Source organism: Lonchura striata, chromosome 11 (assembly GCF_046129695.1).
Source record: "Lonchura striata isolate bLonStr1 chromosome 11, bLonStr1.mat, whole genome shotgun sequence".
Taxonomy (NCBI): Eukaryota; Metazoa; Chordata; class Aves; order Passeriformes; family Estrildidae; genus Lonchura; species Lonchura striata.
The window spans coordinates 11,186,305-11,208,756 of NC_134613.1; the positions used below are offsets into that span (position 1 = coordinate 11,186,305).

At 36.7% G+C, this 22,452-nt stretch overlaps 1 protein-coding gene across 10 annotated transcripts in view; it reads right to left on the minus strand.

The window, feature by feature from the left end:
- TCF12 (transcription factor 12) overlaps positions 1-22,452 on the minus strand; it is a 160,798-nt gene that overhangs the window by 95,058 nt on the left and 43,288 nt on the right. For all 10 annotated transcript variants that reach the window (XM_021546320.2, XM_021546319.3, XM_021546325.3 and 7 more), the window contains exons 5-6: positions 22,092-22,160; positions 11,496-11,598 (exon numbers count right to left, since the gene is read on the minus strand). In XM_021546320.2, coding sequence (XP_021401995.1) covers positions 11,496-11,598; positions 22,092-22,160 — 172 coding nt within the window. The remainder of the gene's footprint in view (positions 1-11,495; positions 11,599-22,091; positions 22,161-22,452) is intronic.

The following is a 22,452-nucleotide window of genomic DNA, read 5'->3' on the forward strand; positions in this document are numbered from 1 at the left end:
GAGAGAGGGGGAGGCACACAAAACAGAACTCGAGGCACACAGTAACAGGGAAGCACTCCTCCTTCGTATTGGAGAATGTCAACGAAGCCAACTAAATGTGTACCTTGAGTTCAAGGCATTTGGGCTCTAAATTTTCTTTTATGCAGGTAAAATGAGATAAATCAATACAGAAAATATTCTATAATTTAAAAGTACTATTTAGCTTTACTCTGATCTAAATAAATAGCTAAAAGCCCATTGCTTTTACACAAACTATTCTAGATAAAATGGTTACCAACTGGAGAAACACATGGACTTTTTCCTCCTGCCAACAAACTATATTCTTTTTCCTAGTTTGTAGTGGTGCAACTTCACCAACTAAACCCAGCAGTATTTTTCTACTGGCCTCTCTTTGTTTACACTGCTGCCTCCTCCTCCTCTCAACTCCAAAATACTGATGGAACAAATTTATACTCAATTCCTTTATTGGATTTTAAAAGGGTTTGGATTGGTTTTTTTACCATGTGCCTTTTGAACCACATTTCTAGGAAGATACATTTCTAATGTAATAGCAAAAACGTAATTGAAATAAAGAACATACAAGTGTACTGGACAAAACTATTTGTTATAATTGTGCCCAGGGCTGAGTGCCAGATAGCTGTCAAACAAAGGAACAAAATCATACAGTTGTTTGGCACTCAAGGCTGAAATCATTGTGAAACATGCACTGTTTATAAATTGTCACTGATGAATAAAAGCAGTGAACAAAAAAAATTTTAAAATGCAGCCAAGCCTCAGAAAGACAAGGCAATCATCGCTCCTCCTCCCACCACTCTGTAATCAAACAAAACAAAATAGCCCTCAAGCCCCCACTATGCTGCGCAAGAGCAATGTCGCGGTGCAAGGTGAACAGAGCATGGCATGAGCAAGTGACTTCAGGCCGTGCTCCCACAGCTCAACCTGCAAAGCACCCAGCAAAGCAATAGCACTCAGACACACACACACAGAGGCAAATGGATTTCTCAGCTTTGTTATATCTAAAATAATTTTTAAACACTAGTAATGCTAGTGAAATTTATCTTAAGCTTAAAAATATGAGTCCCAGAAGATGTAAAGAATTTTTTTTTCAGTGATGGTAAAATGTATTAGCTGATCTTTCACCACAGAACACAGCTCTGCCGGAAAAAAAATCACCTCACTTATCATTGAGAAAAAAGATCTAATTCATACCAGCTGAAAGAATGATATTTCTCTAAATATAAAGTAAAAACTGTATCCTGGAAAATAAGCAAGAGCTCAGATTCTGATCTAGCATATCTGTACCAATTCCAGTATCTTTCAAACTTGAAGCTTTATAATAATAAAGCACATCCATAAGGAAATGAAATCTCTAAAATTACAGCGAAAATAACTTAGAAACATGGGGGAGAAATTCTCATTTTTTGACTGATAGGTAGAACATTAAGGTGTGCCAAATATTTTCTATAGTATAGTTCACATGGGAGCTTCTGAAAACTCCTTTGAAGTTAGAATTGCATGATCCGAAAATTCTCTACAGTATTTCATAATGCAATGCAACTTTTAAGACAGGCAAGGCATAATTTAATAAATATGGTTCTGTAAAGAGTTTAATTTTGTAAATCTTGATTCTAGCATATCAATCAGTTTAAGTTGGGAAGTACCTCAAGGATTCAAATAAATATATAAATAAATTAAATCTGAGGTGACAATTTGTAATGGACCACATAAGCAATACATGACATAAATGATGTCATAGGAAAGAAATTAATTCCATCGGAAAGAGAAGTGTTATTTATCACATCAAAATAGTACAAACCTCTCTTTGCTCCTACCACAGGGCAAACATACTTAAAATGCAGTATCCTGATAGAAAACATACAAGTACACTCCTTCGTATCACTGCAGAAGATTTTTTAAACATGAGAGAAGTTTATTTATGATACAGTCATGCACTTAGGTATTCAATGCAAACCCCAGGGATCAGCCTTGAAGCTTACAGACTGTTAACAAGTCACACATTACTCTCCAGACTTCTGCTTTCTATGTCCCACTGCAGAAGAGGAAGACATTGCAAGATGCCTTATTTGTATTACATGTATCCAAAAGGCCAGGATTGTTTTAGAGGTCCCTATTAAAATGGCAAGTAAATTAAAATTTCACTGCTGTTATTGTGATCATAGCACTAGTTTTGCCCATGGTCTGCACAATTCCAATTTGATTTTACATCCTGTACATTTACACATTACATATTTTATTGCCTTTGGTTCCTCAGTAGGGAACCTTTAAGTCTCATAGCCAGACTTTGCCAGTTTTACAAAAAACTTGCAAATCTATCAACTAATCTCAATAGTAACCACTGTGCTTCTTTCTCATTCTCACTTTAATGAACGTTTTTTATTTTATCTCTTAATTTATGGTTATTGCTTTCTTTAAACAAATCAGTAACAGTAAACCCAAATAGTGTGAGTTTCTTTAATTGTGCATGTAACACATTGTCACATAAAATTATGCATCAACTCTGCCTCGTATTTCATCTTGAGATGGAGAACCTGTGTGAGCACCCTCCAAAAAAACCCCAACCAAACAGCACCCTCCCTCCACCAAACGCCATCCTGGTGAAGCTTCCACACACACTATTTCTCCAAGTGACCCTCCACGGGGATGCCAAGGAAGTAACTCGGCAGAATTTTCATCTAATCCAATTTACACAGACCTGTCAGAGCAACAGAAGCTGCACTCCTGTGCAGCTGACAGAACAACGTTAAAAGCCAGCAACCAAGAAAGCCTCACAAATAAAGCAAGTTATAACCATCTCTTAACAGAATGAGTTACTGTTCCTCTGGTCTTCGCACATTTCTGTTACATGAAAGTTTTTCATCCACTTTTCCGAATCAAAACTTTGGTGCAATATTAGATTGAAGTGAAAGTGTCCAGACATTATCACAAAATCAAATTTTAAATTTTTGTTTTCTTTTGATGATACTTGTTCCGTTCATCTATTTTGTAGCTGAAGCACTGCACACTTACAGCATCTTAGACAACTACAGAAGATGCAGCAGCTGCTCAGGCAACTCATAAAAACCATAATATTAGAGGTCCAACAGCCTCAAGCACCTGAAAAATAAAACTGCATCTTTTATTTTCATCTGGTTTGTTTTCCCTTCCAAGATGCCTGTTATCTAAACAAAGTCAGGTTTCCAGCAGCAACAAACATTTGACTCACTAAACCCCAATCTCTAAAGAAAACTATTAGAACTTCAAATAATATTAATGCAAATACTATAATGCCCCAAATCACAAAAGCCACTTGTTTTGGCATGAGCAGCCTAGTTAGAACATTTTGGTTGATCAGTTCAGAATTTATTCACTGGATACAGGCTGCTTTATTTATTAAAATCTGGACTGCTAGCAACTCACAGGCTACAGCTACATGCATGCAAGAATGAAAAAAAAAATTAATGGAATGAAATAGAGATTAAGTAAATGATTTTTATGCACCTGGCGATAAGCAAACATCTTTATTACAAAACAAAGACAAGCCATGAAAAATTACAAAATTATCTTTTAATCACCAGAGAGCTTTCTACAGCCTCCTATTTGAACAGGATAATAGGTATTATGTAGATCCCTAAGCAACTGCCTCATGGGGAAGTTACATCACCAGTATGGGAAAAAAATTACCCCCTCCTCCCTGGAAGGGAGCCTGGCGCCTTCAGACAGACTCAAATTTAAAATCCTACAGCTTCACCCAGCTGATCCCATCCACTGGAACACATCTACAAGTGCCCAGGGATGGCAGGAACCACAGGAGAGAAATATGCCCTTTCAGCATTTCATGCACTGATGAGCCTTGTAACAGATAAACATACCCTGCAGCAGCTAAACTGACATGTTATAACAAAGAGGAAATACAAGACTTAAAAATTTCATCAGATTACTATTTATTCCCCTTTTCAGAGGCAGAGTACACTGTGAATAAATCAACACTCAAATGTATCAGACTGCATTAACTAAAACCCAAGCTTGGCAGAACAAATTTTATCAGAACTAAAATATTTCAAAATGTAAAAGCCACAGGCTTTGCATATTTATTCCCAGACCGGCAATTCAAAAGTACTGCGTATGACAAAAAATCTGGGTTCAAGTGTAAGACCATTTTGAAGAAGGCAACATTTCATCTTCTTCCAACACAATTAGCACTAGGTGCTGTTGTTTTCTCCTGTCAGTGCACAGTGCAAGCACCACCATGGTCCACGGACCACCAGAGCTGCAAGGTCTGCTTGTGGGACACAGTGTGGATTGTAAGATACCTGTGGCACTGGCATTATCCAGTGAAAAGGAATCATCACCTCTTCCTAGCACAATGTGTAATCATACAGCTTGATGGGTTTTCAAAAACAAATTTATTCACTTGCTTACTTGACAAAAACAAAACCTTTCTGGTTTCTTCCTTGAACCACAGCACTACAGAGTAAACCTGCTAACAACTCCTACACTCTGGAGATACAAAAATCATCGAAACACGCACAATACTCCAGAACGGTTAAGGCTGAAGTGTCTCAAAACTCCAGCACACTCCTGCAGCGAGCAGGGAGGGGGAAGGCCGCCCACCACGCACCTGCTCACCCCTCCTCACCTCCCGCGCCCCGAGCTGCCCGGGGCAGGAGCTGTGCCCACGCACCTACCTGGCACAGGCACACCTGAGCAGCACCTGAGCAGCGCTGCCAGGGCCCCTCTGCGCAGCTGCTCGCCAGGAGAGAGATCAGAGTCTCCAGGGGCAGAGAGCACAGGCAGACACCTGCTACAGCGTAACCTCACAAAGGACACGAGCCCCCCGCCGCCTGTGGAGAAAGCCTCCATGTATTACTGTAGGTAAAGAAACATTAAGAAAGCTATTTGATTGAAATATTACCGTAAACAGAAGGGAAAACTAAGCTTAACACACGCTCTTGTGAGCAAAAACCCAAGGGTAAAAATGCCCTGCACTTAGCACTTTCACTAAATGACTGTGTAATTTAATTTCCCAGAAACCCATTAGCTTTCACAAAAGGAAAATTAAGAGCAGATGAGAGCAATTCTTTGGTGTGAGTGGAATTTATTTAATGTAATACCTGGGGAAAAAAAAAAGATAAATCTGAAACTGTATGAACAGACAGAAAACACTGCAACTCTAGAAAGCATCAGCCCACAGAGCAGCGGCTGTGTGCTGGCAGTAACCAGTGTGTCAGAGCCCAGGTCTGAGAGCTGCCTCTGCCCAACACACCACGCCAGAGCTGGGACACAGCCAGATGCATAAACAGTCCAGAACAAAAGGACTGCTAGCATCCAAAACAGAAACAAACAAACAAAAAGGAACCTCCATTTATTTATGGCAGTTTTATATATTCGTACACAAAGTAAATTATTTAAATAACTATCTGAAAGAGTGGAAGAAATAAATGAAATTTAACTTAAAATGCTACTCTGGGTTTGAAATTTCATTATAAAACCCAAAATACTATAGAAGTCACAACAGGCTTTTAGTCAATCTGTATTATGTAAAACCAACATCAATTCAGAGTGACATGCTCCAAAAAGAAAAGAACCTTAGAAGGCAGCTTGAACGGAAATCTTCCAATTGCCAGATTATTTGCAATGATTTGAAAAATGCTAATTATTAAAAGAACATAAACCTATCAGAAGCATGAAGACAAGAAGCATTACTGGGGTGAAGTAACAGCAACACTTAGTTTGTGAAAAGTAGCCATGATGTATTACATAAAGGTGAGCCAGCACCTTGGTATTTTTAGCTTTAATAATCAAAACAATAAGTGATTCAATGAAATGTAAACATAATACTGTAAAACTGCACAATATAGTTGTGTAAAGTGAATGTTAAGGAACTTTTTCAGCATGGGAAGTTTACAGTCTATGGCTTCTGGTGGACTCAGTTCCAATACCTCTAAGTATTTCTTGTAACTGTGGATGATCTTATACCCATGGGTTTTTTACCAGGGAAAGTTTTTCTAAACTCACTAATATTTGACAGATAACTAGGTAGAATGGGAAGTTTATCAGGAATCCTTTTACAATCTTCTTTCAACTAAGTGGCCTGTAAAATGAGATGGACTAAAGCACTTGCCATAATCTTTATTATGTCACTGTTTGTCATTTTCTTCTTTTAACATTTTCCTCTTTCTTCCTAATGAATTCTCCAAAGGATATAAAATACTCTGTCCCCACCATTCTCCAAGTTAATAACAATGTAACTGCATATAAATTATTTCAGATCCATCTTACTATTACTCATATCTCTGGAGATAATTTCCATTGTGATGCCTGGTTTTTTTTCACATGTTGAAATATTAATGACTACAGAAAGCAATTCAAGGAAATCTAACTATTATTTTGGACAAATAGAGAGTCTGCCAACTCCCTACTTGCATCTGCCCTCTTCCTTCCTAAAAGGTAATTAAGACAAGATTCCTAGAAAAACTATAATGGCATCATTCTTAATCTGTGCCATTGTAATAACTATTTACCCTTGCTGGTTTGCCACTACTGCCTTCACCATTATAAAGTCATTTGACAACAAGATGTCTCTCTTCAATTTCAAAATTCTTTTATTGAAGGGTTACTGAGGAAGAAAACTAGCAATTTTCCTGAAGATTAGTTAGATTCTTAACTGAGTACCAATTCAGATGTACGTCTTCTTTTAATTGTATTTTAAAGTTCAAAAGCCTCTCCTTTTACTGAGAATAACCTTTCACAAATGATGGTTTTAAAGGCTTACATCAGTTGTTCAAGGACTATATCAGTACTGGAAGGCTTATAGAGGTTTCAGCTATTTACCATGTTGCTTCAAAAAATGCCCCTCCAATGTTCATCTCTAAAAATACCTACTACTATATCCAAGTGAACTGGAGGGCTTAAATTACAAGTCAAATAATAGATTTTACAATAAAAGTTAAGGCAGTAATTTCAGTTTGAAAGATGCACTGCCAGAAGCCCAGGTATTCTTAGAAACCTGCCCAATCAGGCAATCAAGTCAATTAAATGAATAGCAACTATAAAACCAGAAAGCATCCCAATCCAGATATTGATCTCTCATTCATATTAATAATACACAAAATCCACTGTGAGTTTCACAGTAACCGAAAGACTAGCTTTGAAAAGTCTTAAAACTTGGCTTCCACCCATGAAGCACCTCTCTCTGCTCTTGCCACCCTTCACACAATAGTTTCTACCCAGCACACACCTATTAATCCCTGCCACAATGGAATAAGTCTGCTAAACAGTAATAGAAGGTAAAATTCATTGTGTATGTAGATGTAATTTACTCAGAAACCCTGTTTTGTGATGCCTGATGACAAACCACCCAAATGACCCAAATGCATCAAGTACAACCAACATTAAAGAAGTTACACTGCAAAAACTCCAACATGTATTACTCCATTTCCCTTTGCCAGTACTAACTTTGCTTCTTTCACCTATTTATTTTAAACATGAGAAGAATCAGACTTACTCTTTACATTCACCTTATAAACAGTAAAAGAAGTGATATTTTTATTAACAATCTGAATAATTTATAGCTCTAATTACTGTAACAAGTTTCTACTCCCACCATGTAAATACCAACTGTTGTGTCTTGACTTGACTGCATGGTCAGTCCTTCCATCTCTTAATGCTGGTCATAAGAAAGCACCACAGCACTACCCAGCAGAAGCTTGTTAGGAAGAGAAGCAAAGCCACCAGGATGCTAACAGGTGAGCATTACAAAATCACCAGATGGTATGAACTAAACTAGTAACTGCAACCTGCAGCTGATCTATTGGAGTCAATGAGTAAATGAGGCAGATAATCTAAAATCCTTTGATTTCATACATCCAGAATCTCTGATTTCATTGACAGGTGTTCAAACCCTGCTGCTATCTCAGAAAGACCTAGAGCTCTAAAATGTAATGCAATTAAACTCTAAATAAACTAGTTAAAGAAATAACAAAAAACAAAATATATTAGAAAGAAAACTTGGAAGAATGATCTCTCTTCCTACATCAAGGGACTGCTATCAATATGCCAAGCTGATATTCAACCACTGTTTTTTCACTCACTATTGACTAAATTTTTTAATGACTTTTTGTCATATACCTTGTGGAACTCTACAGTACACAGACAACGGACATGGAGCACAAACGTTTGGCTGTTATCCTTTCTACCTCTTGTGGAAAGACAGGCACACAAAAGAAAGTAATTCGCCCACTTCAAATTTTAAGGACAGACCAACAAAAACCCCTTTAAGCTATATTCAAGAATAATCTGCTTTCTTTCTTCCCAGTAAGTAGTGGTAAAAAAGCTGAGGAGAATAAAGTCCAGGGAACAGTACAACAAACGATACAATACCACATGCTTGAAGGGTCCTAGCAAAAACTGACCTCTCCTTGCAAGTGCAGAGTACTAAAAGGCAGCATAATTACAGAGAAAAGAATCTCATATCCTTGTGAATAGTTTTCTAGAATGTAATTAAAAGAGAAGTGTTGAATAAGCAAAGATTATCAAGTCTAAATGGAGCTACAATACCACCAATATATCTTTGCCTGATTTTCTACATATCTCTATGGATACCAACAGACTATGCTGGTCCCAAGAGGATTCAGTGGTTTTACTCAAAATATAAGTAACGGCCCTTCTTTTTTTATACTACCAAATCAACACGATAATTCTGGAATTCATTAGTGAAGAACACTACCCAATCCAGCATAATAGCTTTACTTCCTCTGCAAAACACTTCAAAAAATATCTAAATGAATATGGAAATGCATCTTTCTGTGGCAAATTGTTCATTATTGAATCATTATCAACTCTTGTTAGACAAAATTTCTCTCTTTTGCAATGTACAAGATCATTAAAATGTTTGAGAGCTCCATCATGAAAGACAGTGGCACTTTATAATCCACTATCTCTTCAGGCAAATATGCTTACGGCTGAACATAATACACAAAACAACAACATCCCCTTGACACACAATTCTTTCTTTTAATGGTACTCTTAAGTGTTGACAGCAATGGTGAAATATGTTGTCACTCTCTCTTCTTCTTTTTTAATAGTTTTTAACTATTTCAGAAATATATTTCTGCCATGATAAAATTTTGGGAAGGGATGTATTTCTTAGATCTTGTTTGTGGAACCCCTGATGCTCAATCACTGCTATTAGCTAGTGAGATATTTCCTATAAGCTCATCAAGTTCATGTTCTTAGCTTCCCTCCATCTCCTTTTAAAATCCAAAGATCCCAAAATAATGCACAAATGCCTTAACTATTGTATGTCTACATTAGTTAATAAAATAAATGTGTTCGTTCTGTTTACGGGAACATGTCACAATTTAATATTAAAAAACTGTATAACAGCTTTTTGTCTAAAAAAACTTAAGAATTATCATTTTTCTTTTCAATAATAAAGAAACTATAAACACAGATAGTAGTACCATACAGAAAAGTATTACTCTATGTTCTCATGTAGCTTTTATCATTGCTCTCTCCAAACTTTCACCATCAATTAAAATACGATGCAAAAATTAATGATGTGAAGGTGTAATGTACAAAGCTATATCCCATAGAGTAACATAAGTAAAATGAACATAATTTTTTGCTATGACATGCCAAAAACCCAAAGTGGAACACTTCTAAATGCATACTTTTAGAATTTTGATGTGAACTATCTTAGAAATATATACTGAAAGCTTTCTATAATTCTTGGCTGTATGTAGAAGGAAATTAAGTACTTTTGCTCCAAGGAAATAAAATCCCTAAGAACTCTTAGCCACAAAGCTTTACAAAACTATCTCAGTTCTCAGCAGCTTTGGGTGACTGGCATATACATATCTTGCTATTTGTTAATCCTGTCTACAAAACCATCTAAATGGAGATTTCTTCTCAAATCTCTATTAATGATGTAATTCTATTATGTCTAATAGAATCATCTGTTCAATAAAAATGAAAAGCCAAGAAGATAACGTTGCACCAATTATTTTTGTCACATATTTAAAGGCATATATAGTTTAGAAATTGAATGGCTTAAATTAAAAACATGAGCAATTAATTTGCCTTTGGTAATACAAATTACAAAAGAAATCAAACTTTGCTATATATATTTTTGTAAAATAAAATCAGCATCAGCTACAAAGCCCAGAGACATTCCACACATGCTGCTGATCAAAATACTGGAGAAGCAATTGAAGTAACTTGATTTTTAGCTTTCTGCTAAAACAGAGAAAAGACATGTTTGAAACAGTATTCAGGGAAAGTCTACTTTGCTTTATCAAAATAACTGCTATATTTTGCTTGTTGTCTTCAGATTGAAGTGTCATTGACCAATTGGCATGTCCTCTCTCTAATAAAAGTCAATAGAGATGGGCATTTTAAAATTGCCTGTTTTCAGTTTCGTATATGAAGTTTAAACAAAATTTTTTGTTTAAACAAAAAATTGTTTTCAGCAATAGCTGAGCTTTGTCTGCCTCTGTTTCAGAGAAAATTAAAGTAGTAAACAAAGACTGAGCAAAGTAGAAAGATTTCCAAAAGAAATTGCAGACCACCAGGATTTGGATTTAGGTAATCCACTTAGATTACCATGGCTATGTCTTAAAAGGACAATACTGAGATCACAAAATAGGTCATGTCTACAAGATGGGGAATATAGAAGTGAAACAATGCGAAATGCAGAAATTCAGAACAAATATTCAGTCATCCTGATATCTAAGACACAAAACAAAAATGGTCCCAAGACCACGTGTTGCCAAATTAAATATTTTGAAATCAACAGTTTTATATTTCAAACTGGTCACACCAAAGGAGATTTTCCAACCAATGCCATCAACACATTAACATCTTTCAGGTAACGCAAAGTGCAGGCAATGAAAAAAAGTTTTCAATAGCTAAGGCCACCATGTAATACAGCATTTGCTTGCTTTTTTCCAAGTTTCAAAAGCAGAAAATGTTAAACGTGTCTGGAAGCAGGAGTTTCCATCTATTTCTTAGAAGTGAAAGAGTTTCTAATACAGAAAATATCAAAGAAATTAGAAAATTAAAAATAATAAGCAAGCCCTCAAATTATTACCTGAAGGGAAGCCTACAGTAAATTGGTCGGTAGTTCAAGAATTGAATGTTAGGAAAAAAAAAAAAATCTTTAAATGCATAAATTAAAAAATGGTGTGTCTTCTAAAAAAAATTAAGGAAAAAACCTTGAAAATAAATTTAGAATTTACAACAAATCAAAATATATCAGCTTTCTAGATCAACTTAAGAAAACCTTGGTGTTTCCTTCTTCTAAAAAGTCCTGGATAATAGCCTTTATGAGGAACTCGCCCAACATAAAAAGATTTGAATAGGAAAGTCAGTGTTGCTATGAGAAACAGAGCAACTTCCAGATGCTTGACATGTCAGGCCTAGACAAGGGAATGAAAAATGTCTCTTTCTGACCAAAGAGGCTTTGAGGGGATACTCGTAAAGAATTACCTACTTACCCATCAGATTTGAGTTCATGAAAGGTGTCGGGGACAATCCTTCATGAGGCCCTAATCGACTGTCATTCAAGTGATCACTGTAATGAGGACTGTCTGCAAAACCCTAGAGAAAAAAAGACCAGAGTATTAAACAGATTATTTGGCAGCCCTGCTAATTGAGTATAATGACACTTTCCTAATTAAATGTGCGGAGTCACAATTGGTCATTAATCACAAAAGTTGGCTTTCAGGTCTATCTCACAAAAATTACTCTCTGCCCACATATTACTTTCTCCCCATCAAAAAGAAACCACATCGTTTCTTAATAAGCTCTGTCCTCATGGACAAGATTTCTAAAAATTGAATAATACAGAGATATTTTGATATTTGAATCCTCTTAGTGTTAAAAGTCACTAACCACAGAGAGTAAAATTAGTCTGAAGAACTTGCAACTCTTTTTTTTTCCCCTTAAGCTTTCTGTTTGCATTAATAAAAGACAGTAAAAAGTTCAGGAAGAGTCACTAATGTTAAGAAAAAATGTTGATGCAGATGAGAAGAACAAATTCCATTTCTTCTTGCAGCCTGCTATTAATGTTACAGATTAATAGGCATTTTGACACTATCACATTATTAACCAGCACAGCTCACTGACAAAAGGTTTACTTCCATATAGTGATTAAATAAACAACTTTGTCACCCAATTTGCAAACAAGCACTGAAACTGGAATACTTTTTTGCATTTTTCTACTATTAGCACAGCCAGTTTACCAGGCTTGGAGCGCCCGTTACAGAGTCAGGAAATACTGGCTTATTGAAAGCTTACACCAAAGGAAGAGGGGATGGAAAACAAAGAAGTCCTTGGATGTACATATTCTTTAATTAACCCAGTTACATAAAGCTCTCCTCAAGACATTTTAAATCCCATCAGCTTTTCTGTACAAAGGTATGAATATGCCACTTGCCCTTCAGACTTACCAAATGCACGCTGAATCACTTGTTCTGTACCTGGCACTCAAAATTGTACTTCCTTTGTAGCCAAAGTTTTGAAAAATACGTGTAAATGTTATCTTACAACTCACACTTAGTCACTTCTCATTCAGAAACCTAAAGCTCAGGCCTAATTAAGAGAGGAGGGAAAATTGTTCACAGCTACCAGAAACCATCCCAAGTGCCCTGGGACTATAAAATCATCAATCACTGAACATTTATCATTTCTCCAGACCGCAGGCTCACATTCAAGACAACATTAATGGGGCTGAAACGGGCCTCCCTATCTTTGCAGGCGTGCTGTCAGTTCTACCAAAGGGCTGCTAAGTGAGGGCTAAAGAACTGTCACAGCGCTGCTGCTGCTTACGGATGCGTGTCACACTCCTGCTGCTGCTCGGCTGCACAGCAATCCTTCCGGAGACCCAACTCCCCACTGAATCTTTGGCTGACTTTATCTGCTTCTGAATCGGTGATACACTTGTGATAGGCATCCAGAAACAATCTTAGTGACATTTACAACTTGGTTATGACCACAAGGGTGTCCTCTGGAAACCATGACCTAGCCCCGTCTGTCAGACAAGCAGCATGGAACAGCAGCTGCTGAGGAAATGGAGTGGCTCCTAGCTAAGGTCACCACATGTGGTTTATTTTTATGCTGAAATGAAACAAGAAAGAAATTAAATCTGCTGAATAAAGAGACAAAAATTTGCAAATACAGGACCAAAACAAACTCCTGAGTAGGTAGCTTTGTATTTGTGTCTCTGCTTTTACTCTTTATTGTGGTTGTTTTTTAAAAACCTTTTTTCCTAAGATTTTAGCTATACTTTTTTTTTTTTTAAAGAAAGAAACTATAAAGGACACCATCAGTGAGGATCCATATCTCAGACATTCAGCAAGTGGTGTTCAAACAAGGCCCAGAAACTGCCATCTTTAAGACATCTATATTTATTGAGTAAATAAGATATATGCTGAAAATATAACATGGGTAAGACTCATTTCATATACAGCTGCACATCATGCAACACAATCTACCTAAATGCACAGGACTCTTAATGGTCTTGCCCATGTTAATATTGCATATCCCCTCACAAAATAGAGGAATTGGAGAACTGGCTGGGTGGTTTACACAAAAATGAATATTCTTCTTTCTATCAACAAATTTCCTTCGAAGAATACTTGACATCAGGTTCATTTCATATACCCTCTCAGTTTCCCAGAATGCACTTGCAACCAATTACCACAGCATACAAACTGTACATCTACACTATGAGACAAATCACCTACTTCATCTACCTGGAAAATGCTCAGGATTATCCTTCACAACACCAAAGCCATTGAAAATAGAACATTTGGTATACAGGGTGAAAATGCACCAAGAGATACACAAATCCTTTAAGAAGAATTGTTTTTTTCTGGACTTTAATGCAATTCCTAAAATTAATTGTATCAGGCATGGCATTGTTTGTCACTAGAGAATTCTTACTTGTGCAAATTGTATCCTATGCCTTCATCTACAGTGGACCAATGTAAAGAGGTCTTACCTTGGCCACCATGCCTGACACCAGTTACTCAGTCTCAGTATCCAGTTGTGAATTATCAACTTGGGCCACAGAGTCCTGTTTGGGATTAGAAACCCTGGGCAGATTCCTATAAATAACTCACCCACACTAAATGAATACAAAACCACAAACACGTGCAGTTTTGATTTAACAACTTTTGCAATTAACAAAAGCAAATGAAGAAAAATCAGAAGAGCTCTAAGGACAGTGATTTAAATTACACAGTTTTTTCAGAGCATTCTTCACATTTAAGCTGTACTTCAAATAAAATTGCATTCCTCTTACCATTCCTGGCTTTTGCATCTGTATTGTTAACAAACAGAGTAAACAGCAAAGTACTTCTACTGGGAAGAGTTGTAATCATCATAGATAAGCTTCTGATAAACTACTGGAAACTTCTAGTCATACAATCAAAGATCAAAAATGTATTTAACAAATACAAGAGTGCAAATCAACAACGTATGCTTATTGCTCAAAGAGAACAATTAAAAGCCTTGAAAAGTCTGAAACACCAATGGACTGGTTTTTAAGACACACCCCACTTGAGTGACTGAGTAATGAAGAGATGACACAATCAGCTGGCACATGAACTCGTCTCTCATGGCAAAAGCAGCAGAAGATGGCAGGGAGGGATTTACATTATATCAGAGCCCCTTTTCAAATCCATGTTTTAAGCAGGACTCAATAATACATACTGCCAAATTTCATTCTTCCTTTCTGAGAAAGGCAGGAAATCTCAGTTTGTGACAATTTTGAAGACTAATCTACTGAACCTCACTTAAATATAGCTGGATTGATATAGACTGCAAGCAGAAAAAGGAACTAATGAGTAATGCCAAAAGTTACTCTCCCCTCTTGGAAAGAGCTATTTGATGGTACATATTCTGGCTGGTGATGTCATTCTTTGGACCACAGGTGGGCTTCCAAAGCCCTTTGGAGCATTTCTATCTCCTGTTACCTGCAGGGCACGTTTAGCATAGAAAGGCTGGAAAGAGACATTCCATGCTGAATACACATGCCCATTTCTGCCTCTGTGCCTTCAGCCAACCTACCAATGCATCAGAGTGCACCCCTGGAGTGTTTAGCAAATAACTGGCAAAAAGTCTACAAAACAGGAGTTACTGGACAAATTTATTTTCTCTTTTAAACACTTTGTTCTGAAAGGACTGCAGATAGCTGAGGGCAGTTTTCTGCTTGTAGAGAGCAAACAGATTTTGAATATGATTAGATGACATAGCTGTAAACTCAAAACTGTCTTGTTTGTTCCAACTTCATAGCTATTACAGAAACAAGTTTTAACTTTCCCAAAGAAAGACAAAACTTATCTTTCTGTACTGTTATAGCCCAAATAAAGTGCAACTGGGGTTAACTGTTCCCTTACAGCATTTTGTAATGTTGTCACTGTTCACTTTGCACAGGCCTCTCCCTGGATCTCAGTCTGATTAAATGTTTGTGATCAGAAAGACCAAGTCAGATACATCTACAAATAAAAGCAGCAAGTATTATCTACTAATAATACCTGTGATGAAATACAGCAGAAAGACTAATGCTAATTAGTACTGCTTTTTAACTGAGTAGTGAAGGCACTCTCAACGTTGCATGCTCTAACTTTATTCGTTTTCCCAAGATTTCACTGGATTACAGTGATGTTCTGTAATCATTACAATAAATAAAGCCCACCTATTTAAAAATTCCACAGTTGTAACATTCATTCCTACCTCTTCTGGGTAAGATGCCCCAAGTGCCTAAGGGATTTTGGCTCTATCTGTATCAGGATTTTCCAAGCACAAGGATGCTAACACAGCCAAACCAATTAAAAATCTGACGCTATTTACAAAAATATTAATACTTGTACACAGGACACCTGAAAATTAACTTACATAATGTACTATTCTAGAAGACTCAGAAGACAAAATGGAAAAAATCCCTAACCCATAATCCAGAGTAAACGCATTGCTTACCAGGCATGTTTATCTTACCAAATCGTGAGAGAAGGCCTGACACAATGAGTCTATGCCCCATTTTACAAAGTGATAATTAATCACTCAATATCTTTCAACAACCATTAAAGCTCTGTCATTTTGTTTAAATTTAATTACAGAAGTCGCCTAAGAACAAGTCAAAAGCCTTTCCCAGTTCACTGTCCCTACTCTCTTTCATTGCATTGGATCCAGGTTTTCTGTGGAATTAATCCTCTCCCATTTACTTCCCCTTCAAAAACATAAAACTATTGTCCCTTAGCAATTATTTTCTGAAGTCACATCATAAGCACACACATGCACACATGCATAAAGAAAATCGTATTCCTGCCCCTAAATCAAGTTGTGGAGTTTTTGTTTTGCTTTTAAATAACCACAAAATCTTGTTTCCACTTCAGGGTAAAATGCAAAAAATTGAGAAGACAATGCCATTACATGGCACACCATTTTCCTATGCATTTATTGAGTTCATACTCAACTCATTGAGTTGTCCTTCCTGCACAATATACTACTCCACAGCATTTCATTTGCTCAAGTCCACTAGACTAGAGATAACAGGGGTTTTGTTTGTTTCTCCTCCCTTAGCCCCAAGCCCTCTCCTACACAAGTCCCTGGGAACAGACCAAAATCTAAGGCTCGTAACCAAGCTGCCAGATCACTAAGCACGTATTTGCATTTTAGCAATTTACAATATAGCTCAATTACTGCCTTTAAACTTAAGACATTAAAATTCCACTAAAATGAATGGTTGAGTTCACAGTTTGACATGGCTGCAGACCAAAAGATTAAACTTAATGAATGCTGCTTTCAATTCCTTGAGTTTTATCGTTTGGCTGACTTTAAATAACAAATATTAATTGTTTAAAGCTCAGGAATACTGAGGTCCCTTGCAATCTAAATTTGGCAATGAACTTATGAATCAGGCAACAGTCATCCAAATGACTAATGTGTAAATGAACGAGTGAAGCTACTGCTAAAATCCACTTTATTTTGGATTATCTAGCGGTCCAAACTAATCTGAAAGTTCTACAGACAAACAAGAAGGGAAAATAACACAAGAAGAGGGGGGGAAGCGAGGAAAGAAAGCAAGTTGCAGAGGCGGTGAGAGACAGACGGACAGACCAGAGACTGGCTACATCCAGGAACACTGCGCTGAGTCACTGACTGAAGGTTAGACAAGAGGCCCTGTGCAACAGCCATACCAACGTGCCAAGTGCATTTAAAAGATTATGGATTCTATGATCCTAAATAATTCCAGAAATACACAACATTAAAAAAAAATAGAAATAAAAATAAGAGTATTTTTAGTCATTGAATCCATGTATCTGTCAACAGCTCTTGAAGGAAAGACTAGAGAGCCGAAAGCCTGGCTTGGTCTACTGAACACACAGATCAGGAAGAATGTTGCAAAAATTAAGGTAAGCTAAAAATAAATGCAGAGAAGAGTACTCTTCGTTTTTGCCTTGAGGATCACTTGCACTATATTAATTGATTTTAACGGAACATCAAGAAATATCACGTTGCCACAGGTCATGGTCATAACTCCATTTAAATCATGAACAATCTTGCAGCAGACTAGCAGTGGGAACAATGTTGTTTCCAAGCAATGACCAAAGTCATCTTACGTAGTCTGGAGCAGATGGATGATGATGGGAGTCTCCCCACACTCCTTACACTGTTTCATCCACACTGCTCTCATTTGCCCACTACAGTCCAAATGCTAAGGGACCAAGCTGAGACCTCTCTGATGTGCCAGCAAACAACACATCTCCCTCTGCAGGCTCCATGTCTGCCACCTCCCAGCCTCCTGAGAACAGCCAGGAATTCAACCCCATCCCCCTTAGCTGCACAAGAAGTTTGGACAATACTCCTTAAAGAGAGGAATGAATGCAGTTTGCTGATGGAGACTGCACAATCACACCAGAAACAAGGAGCTTTCTAGCTCCACTTACTGGCTTTAATTATGATTCCCTTTCTGTAACCATCAGTAAGTGTTAACATTCAACCACAATATCCTAAAGACAGAAATGCAGTTTTTTGTGTTATTTGGTCACCTGCTACAACATGGTGGGGCGAAATCAGATATCGCTACCCCAAATTTCACACATTATTGGGAAAAGTCAAGAGAGCTTTCACAAGTATCCTCTAAGTGTCACCCTAAGTAACATGCTTTGTAACAAAGTTCTAAAAGCATTCATTAGCTTTTTTCCTATATCAAGTTGAAACACATGAAAACCTTGTGTGTTGGAATGTAAAATAACTGAAAACACGGTTTATTTTTTTCAAATTTATTTCGATTGTTATTTATTTTTTAATAAACATCATTTTCTCCAGCTCTAAATCCATTTCCAAGAAGTTAAGTTACTGAGTGACAAATCTGATTTTAAACAGCTAAACCCAATAGCCCGTTACACCTCTCTAAACTCCTGTGAGACAAATATCAGCATGATATGAAATAGGACAATTCCCTGGCCACGTGGAAAACTAATTTGTGAACAGATTCCAATTCTAATTCCAATGTGGTAGGTAGTTGCAATAAAAACAAAACAAAAACCACAACCAAAATATCCACTTCTCTAATACAGATGAAATGAAAAATTCATATGATAGAAACCAGATTTTTCTAGCTCTTATCTAAGCTATAAACCAGGAGATAAAATTATAGAAGTATAGCCACCAGACTAACAAATGCTTAAAAAGAAGATACTTGAAAACCTGACTAAAGCATTCAGAATTTAAAAAACAAGACTAGCTTTGAAAAATGCTGCTTGTGAATCAAAATATAAAGTAGGCTGCATTTGCAAGTGTCCTGAGCACTGAATATGGAATATTTAATTTGGGCTTTAATTCCACAGTGAATCATCTGCTACCTTGTAGAATACATCAGGAAAAGCAAATAACCAGGAGCAGAACCACCAACTTCCCTCCCCCGTAAAAAAATAAAAATAAAAAAAAAAAAAAAAAATCAGAGGACAAAAAGGACACAAATACAACAGACTTGATAACACTTACTGTGTTTCTGTGTCCCTCTTGTCTTGTTTTGCTATTTAACAGCTTCCCTTCTTGTTATGTACCTGAGATTAAGAGGTATAAAATACTATTTCAAAACCTGCTATCTCATTACTATTTTTTTCTTCTTTGCAAATTAAAAGTACTGCTTAGGGTGAGGGGAGTATAGTTTGGGCATAAAGTATTTCAGATTCCAACTCATGTCTGAGTATTTTACATACAGTAGGGGGAACAACCTGTTGCCTGGTGCTACAAAACCATCTAATCTAACAGTGCTATCTTGATCAGTTCCACTCTGGCTTCAATTAAAAACAGAGTTATGTAAAGGAACAGGAGGATAAACTGCATCCTCAGTACTGAAACTAAATTCATGTTAAATCAGGTCAAAATGTACACTCACAGCTTTTAGTGCAATGTACATGTTGCAAATTATTTGAAACACCCGCAGTTCAGACTTTGGAAGAAAAATGCCTCAGCTAATTTATGCTAAATTTTTAACAGTTATAATTATTATGTGTGTATATATAAAAAGGGAATCCATCAAGGAAATGTCTTATGAAAAACATTTCAGATATGCTTGATTTGGAGACAGCAATCTGAAGAGGTCAAAAACTGACTTGTTCCTTTTATGTTACGACAAAATCAAAACAACGAAAGAAAACCTCACAGAGCATTAGTCTCCATGAAACAGCAATTATTAGCCACACCACAAAAACAACTACAACCAAAAAAATGTTTAATTACAATACAATGCTTACTCCAAAAAAAGTGATTATACCAATTTGCTGCTACGTTATAAATTACAACTCACAAATACACAGGAAAGCTAAAAAGCTCAGGATCATCTCACAACAGGAAGACAAAACTTTCAAGTGCTGTAGGGCAATATATTATTGTGCAGAAGACATGGTACTCCAGTCAAGTACCTCCAAATTTGCTTCAAAGAGCTCAGGAGAACAAGACTTTCAAAAAGCATCTTTACCATCCTCTGCAAAACACACTAAGAGTTCCTCTTCTAGTGCAAGGCATTATGAACACATGCAAGAATATCTGTAGCTCTACATAACTCATATAAGGGAGAGACTTGCATACATCAACCAAAGATAATCACTAAAAACCCACCACTGCTGCACATAGAAAGGTAAAAACAAGATTGTAAACTAGGAAGAAAAACAAGCCCCACAAGAGAAACTTGGTACAAACTTGGTATTGTATGTGGACTTCAGTATAACAATTCAAGAATAAGGGAGGTTATCAGCATGTCACAGAATTCCAGTGACTGCTAACTACCATTCCTGAATTATTCCTATAAACAATAAAGCCTTCCTACTTTTGTCTTCACCCCCCACAATAGGACCTTCTCATATTATTCATTTTTCTTACAAAAAAGTAGGTGTATGCAAAAAGATATTTTGCTCACAGAAGTCACTAATGTCTCCATTTGTACCTTTTCACAAATCAGACCACCACAGCAAATTCAAACATAAATACCTGCTGTTCTTTCAGTGTTAGAACACTCTTTAGCATTAGGTAATGAAAAGACAAGGCTCCTATATGAGATTTTCTCAAGCCTGCTGTGGTGCCTAGCCTTTAATGTTACTTGAAGACACTATTGAAGTAAGAATGGTTTAGCTTTCAATTAGGCATTACCAGAGACTCTTAAATAAACTGCTATTACATATGAGAGAAGGTTCTTGTCTGAATTAATTATTGATGGAAAGATTAAAACCCATGACAAACACCCAACCCCAAGCACAGGAACATACATCTCGTTTTCACAGTGAAAAGAAATTACCAATATGTTTTCCCCAATTCCCCCAGAAAAACATACCCATACCAACAGTCTTCAATAATTCCATGAATAAATCAAAGAGTGGGTAAACAAATACAGTAAAGTTTGTTGATAGCAATTTTTTTTTAAATAATCATAACTAAAAGTTAGTGCAAAGTTGCAAAGCAAGTTAACCATGAAATTGGTAATAAAAGACTAGATAAAATCTGGTGTAAATAAATACAAAATGAACACGCTCAAAACTACAAAACGAACACTCTCAAAACTAACTTAATGCCATAACAGTGTGGTAACTATGGTGCAATGTAAGACAAAATACTATTTTTCTACAGTTTTTAGAACATTATCACATCACAGCTCAGTGGCAATCAAAGAATGCATGACTTTGCAACAAGAAAGGAACAGAGAATGAGGTAGAAATGGATGGTATACCCTCCTCTTGGCTAGTGCATACAGTCAATCACCCTAACTCTGAGGTTATACAGGAGCAGAAAGATTCAGGAACGGCACCAAGAACCAATCACAGGTTAGGAGCAGTCACTATACAAGCAGATACCAATAGATTACAATTCTTCAGCTTGGTTGAATATAGAAGTGGCATGTAAAATAAAGGTGTTTGCAGGAAAAAAGGAGTAAAAATCATGAGGTATATCAGTAACCATTTAGAACACAGGAACATGGTAGCACTCAGTTGCATCACTGGGCAGCGTACGCAGGACAAAAAATTCCATAAATTTCAGCACAAAATCCTTGTAATTTTTGCCAAAACTGTAACCAAAGCCAGAAGAATTCACAAACAGCAGAGAGCAAGCCCAGCAACAGCTATAAGAACCATGTCCATAAGGTTGGCTCTGTCCAGGAAATCTAAGCAAAGACCTGGGGTATTGCTAGGAGAGTACACAGTAGTAAAGGTAGCAAAATATTTGCCCTATACTCACACTCTTTCCTTATGCATCATTGATGGCAACAGTCAGACCATTCATACTGAACTGAACAGACTTTCAGCAGGATTTAGGAAAGAAAAATATCCTTTAGCCAGTATTCCATCACCTTTTTTCATTAGCTGTCAACAGGTATGCACTAAACTATCACCAAATTCCAATTCTATTATTGAATACTGTTTCTCTTTCTGTGTCTTTGGAAATTCCAACCAACAGTGAGCCAACACTTGAAATTCTTAATAATTTTGACACTATATTGTGACCTTTAATAGAAAACTCTAGTAGTAGGCTGGACATGGACTTAAAAGAAAGTTGAAAATCACACACTATATAAAAAAAATAAGTGGTACCTCTTGAGATTTCAATTTTTCTATGTCTGTGGAGAGGTCTGAGCTTTTTCCATGAAGACTGCCATTTTCCTGTGAACAGACAAACAAGTAGTAAGAACAATTAGGACAAGAATAACATTCTCTATTGAAATAATGAGGAAAAGCACTGGATTAGAAATTTGAACATGTAAGACAATTACAGCTTACTTAAACTCTGTGTTAATCAACACAAGGAATAACCTAGAAATGTAATAGGCTGTGTAGAATTTGCCTTGCCTTCCAAGAAACCAATCTATACTCTCACAATACAGACCCACACCCTCATTTCTGCTCTTTCTCAGAGACATCTGGTCTAGCAGCACATGTAGGAGTAGACAGAAGT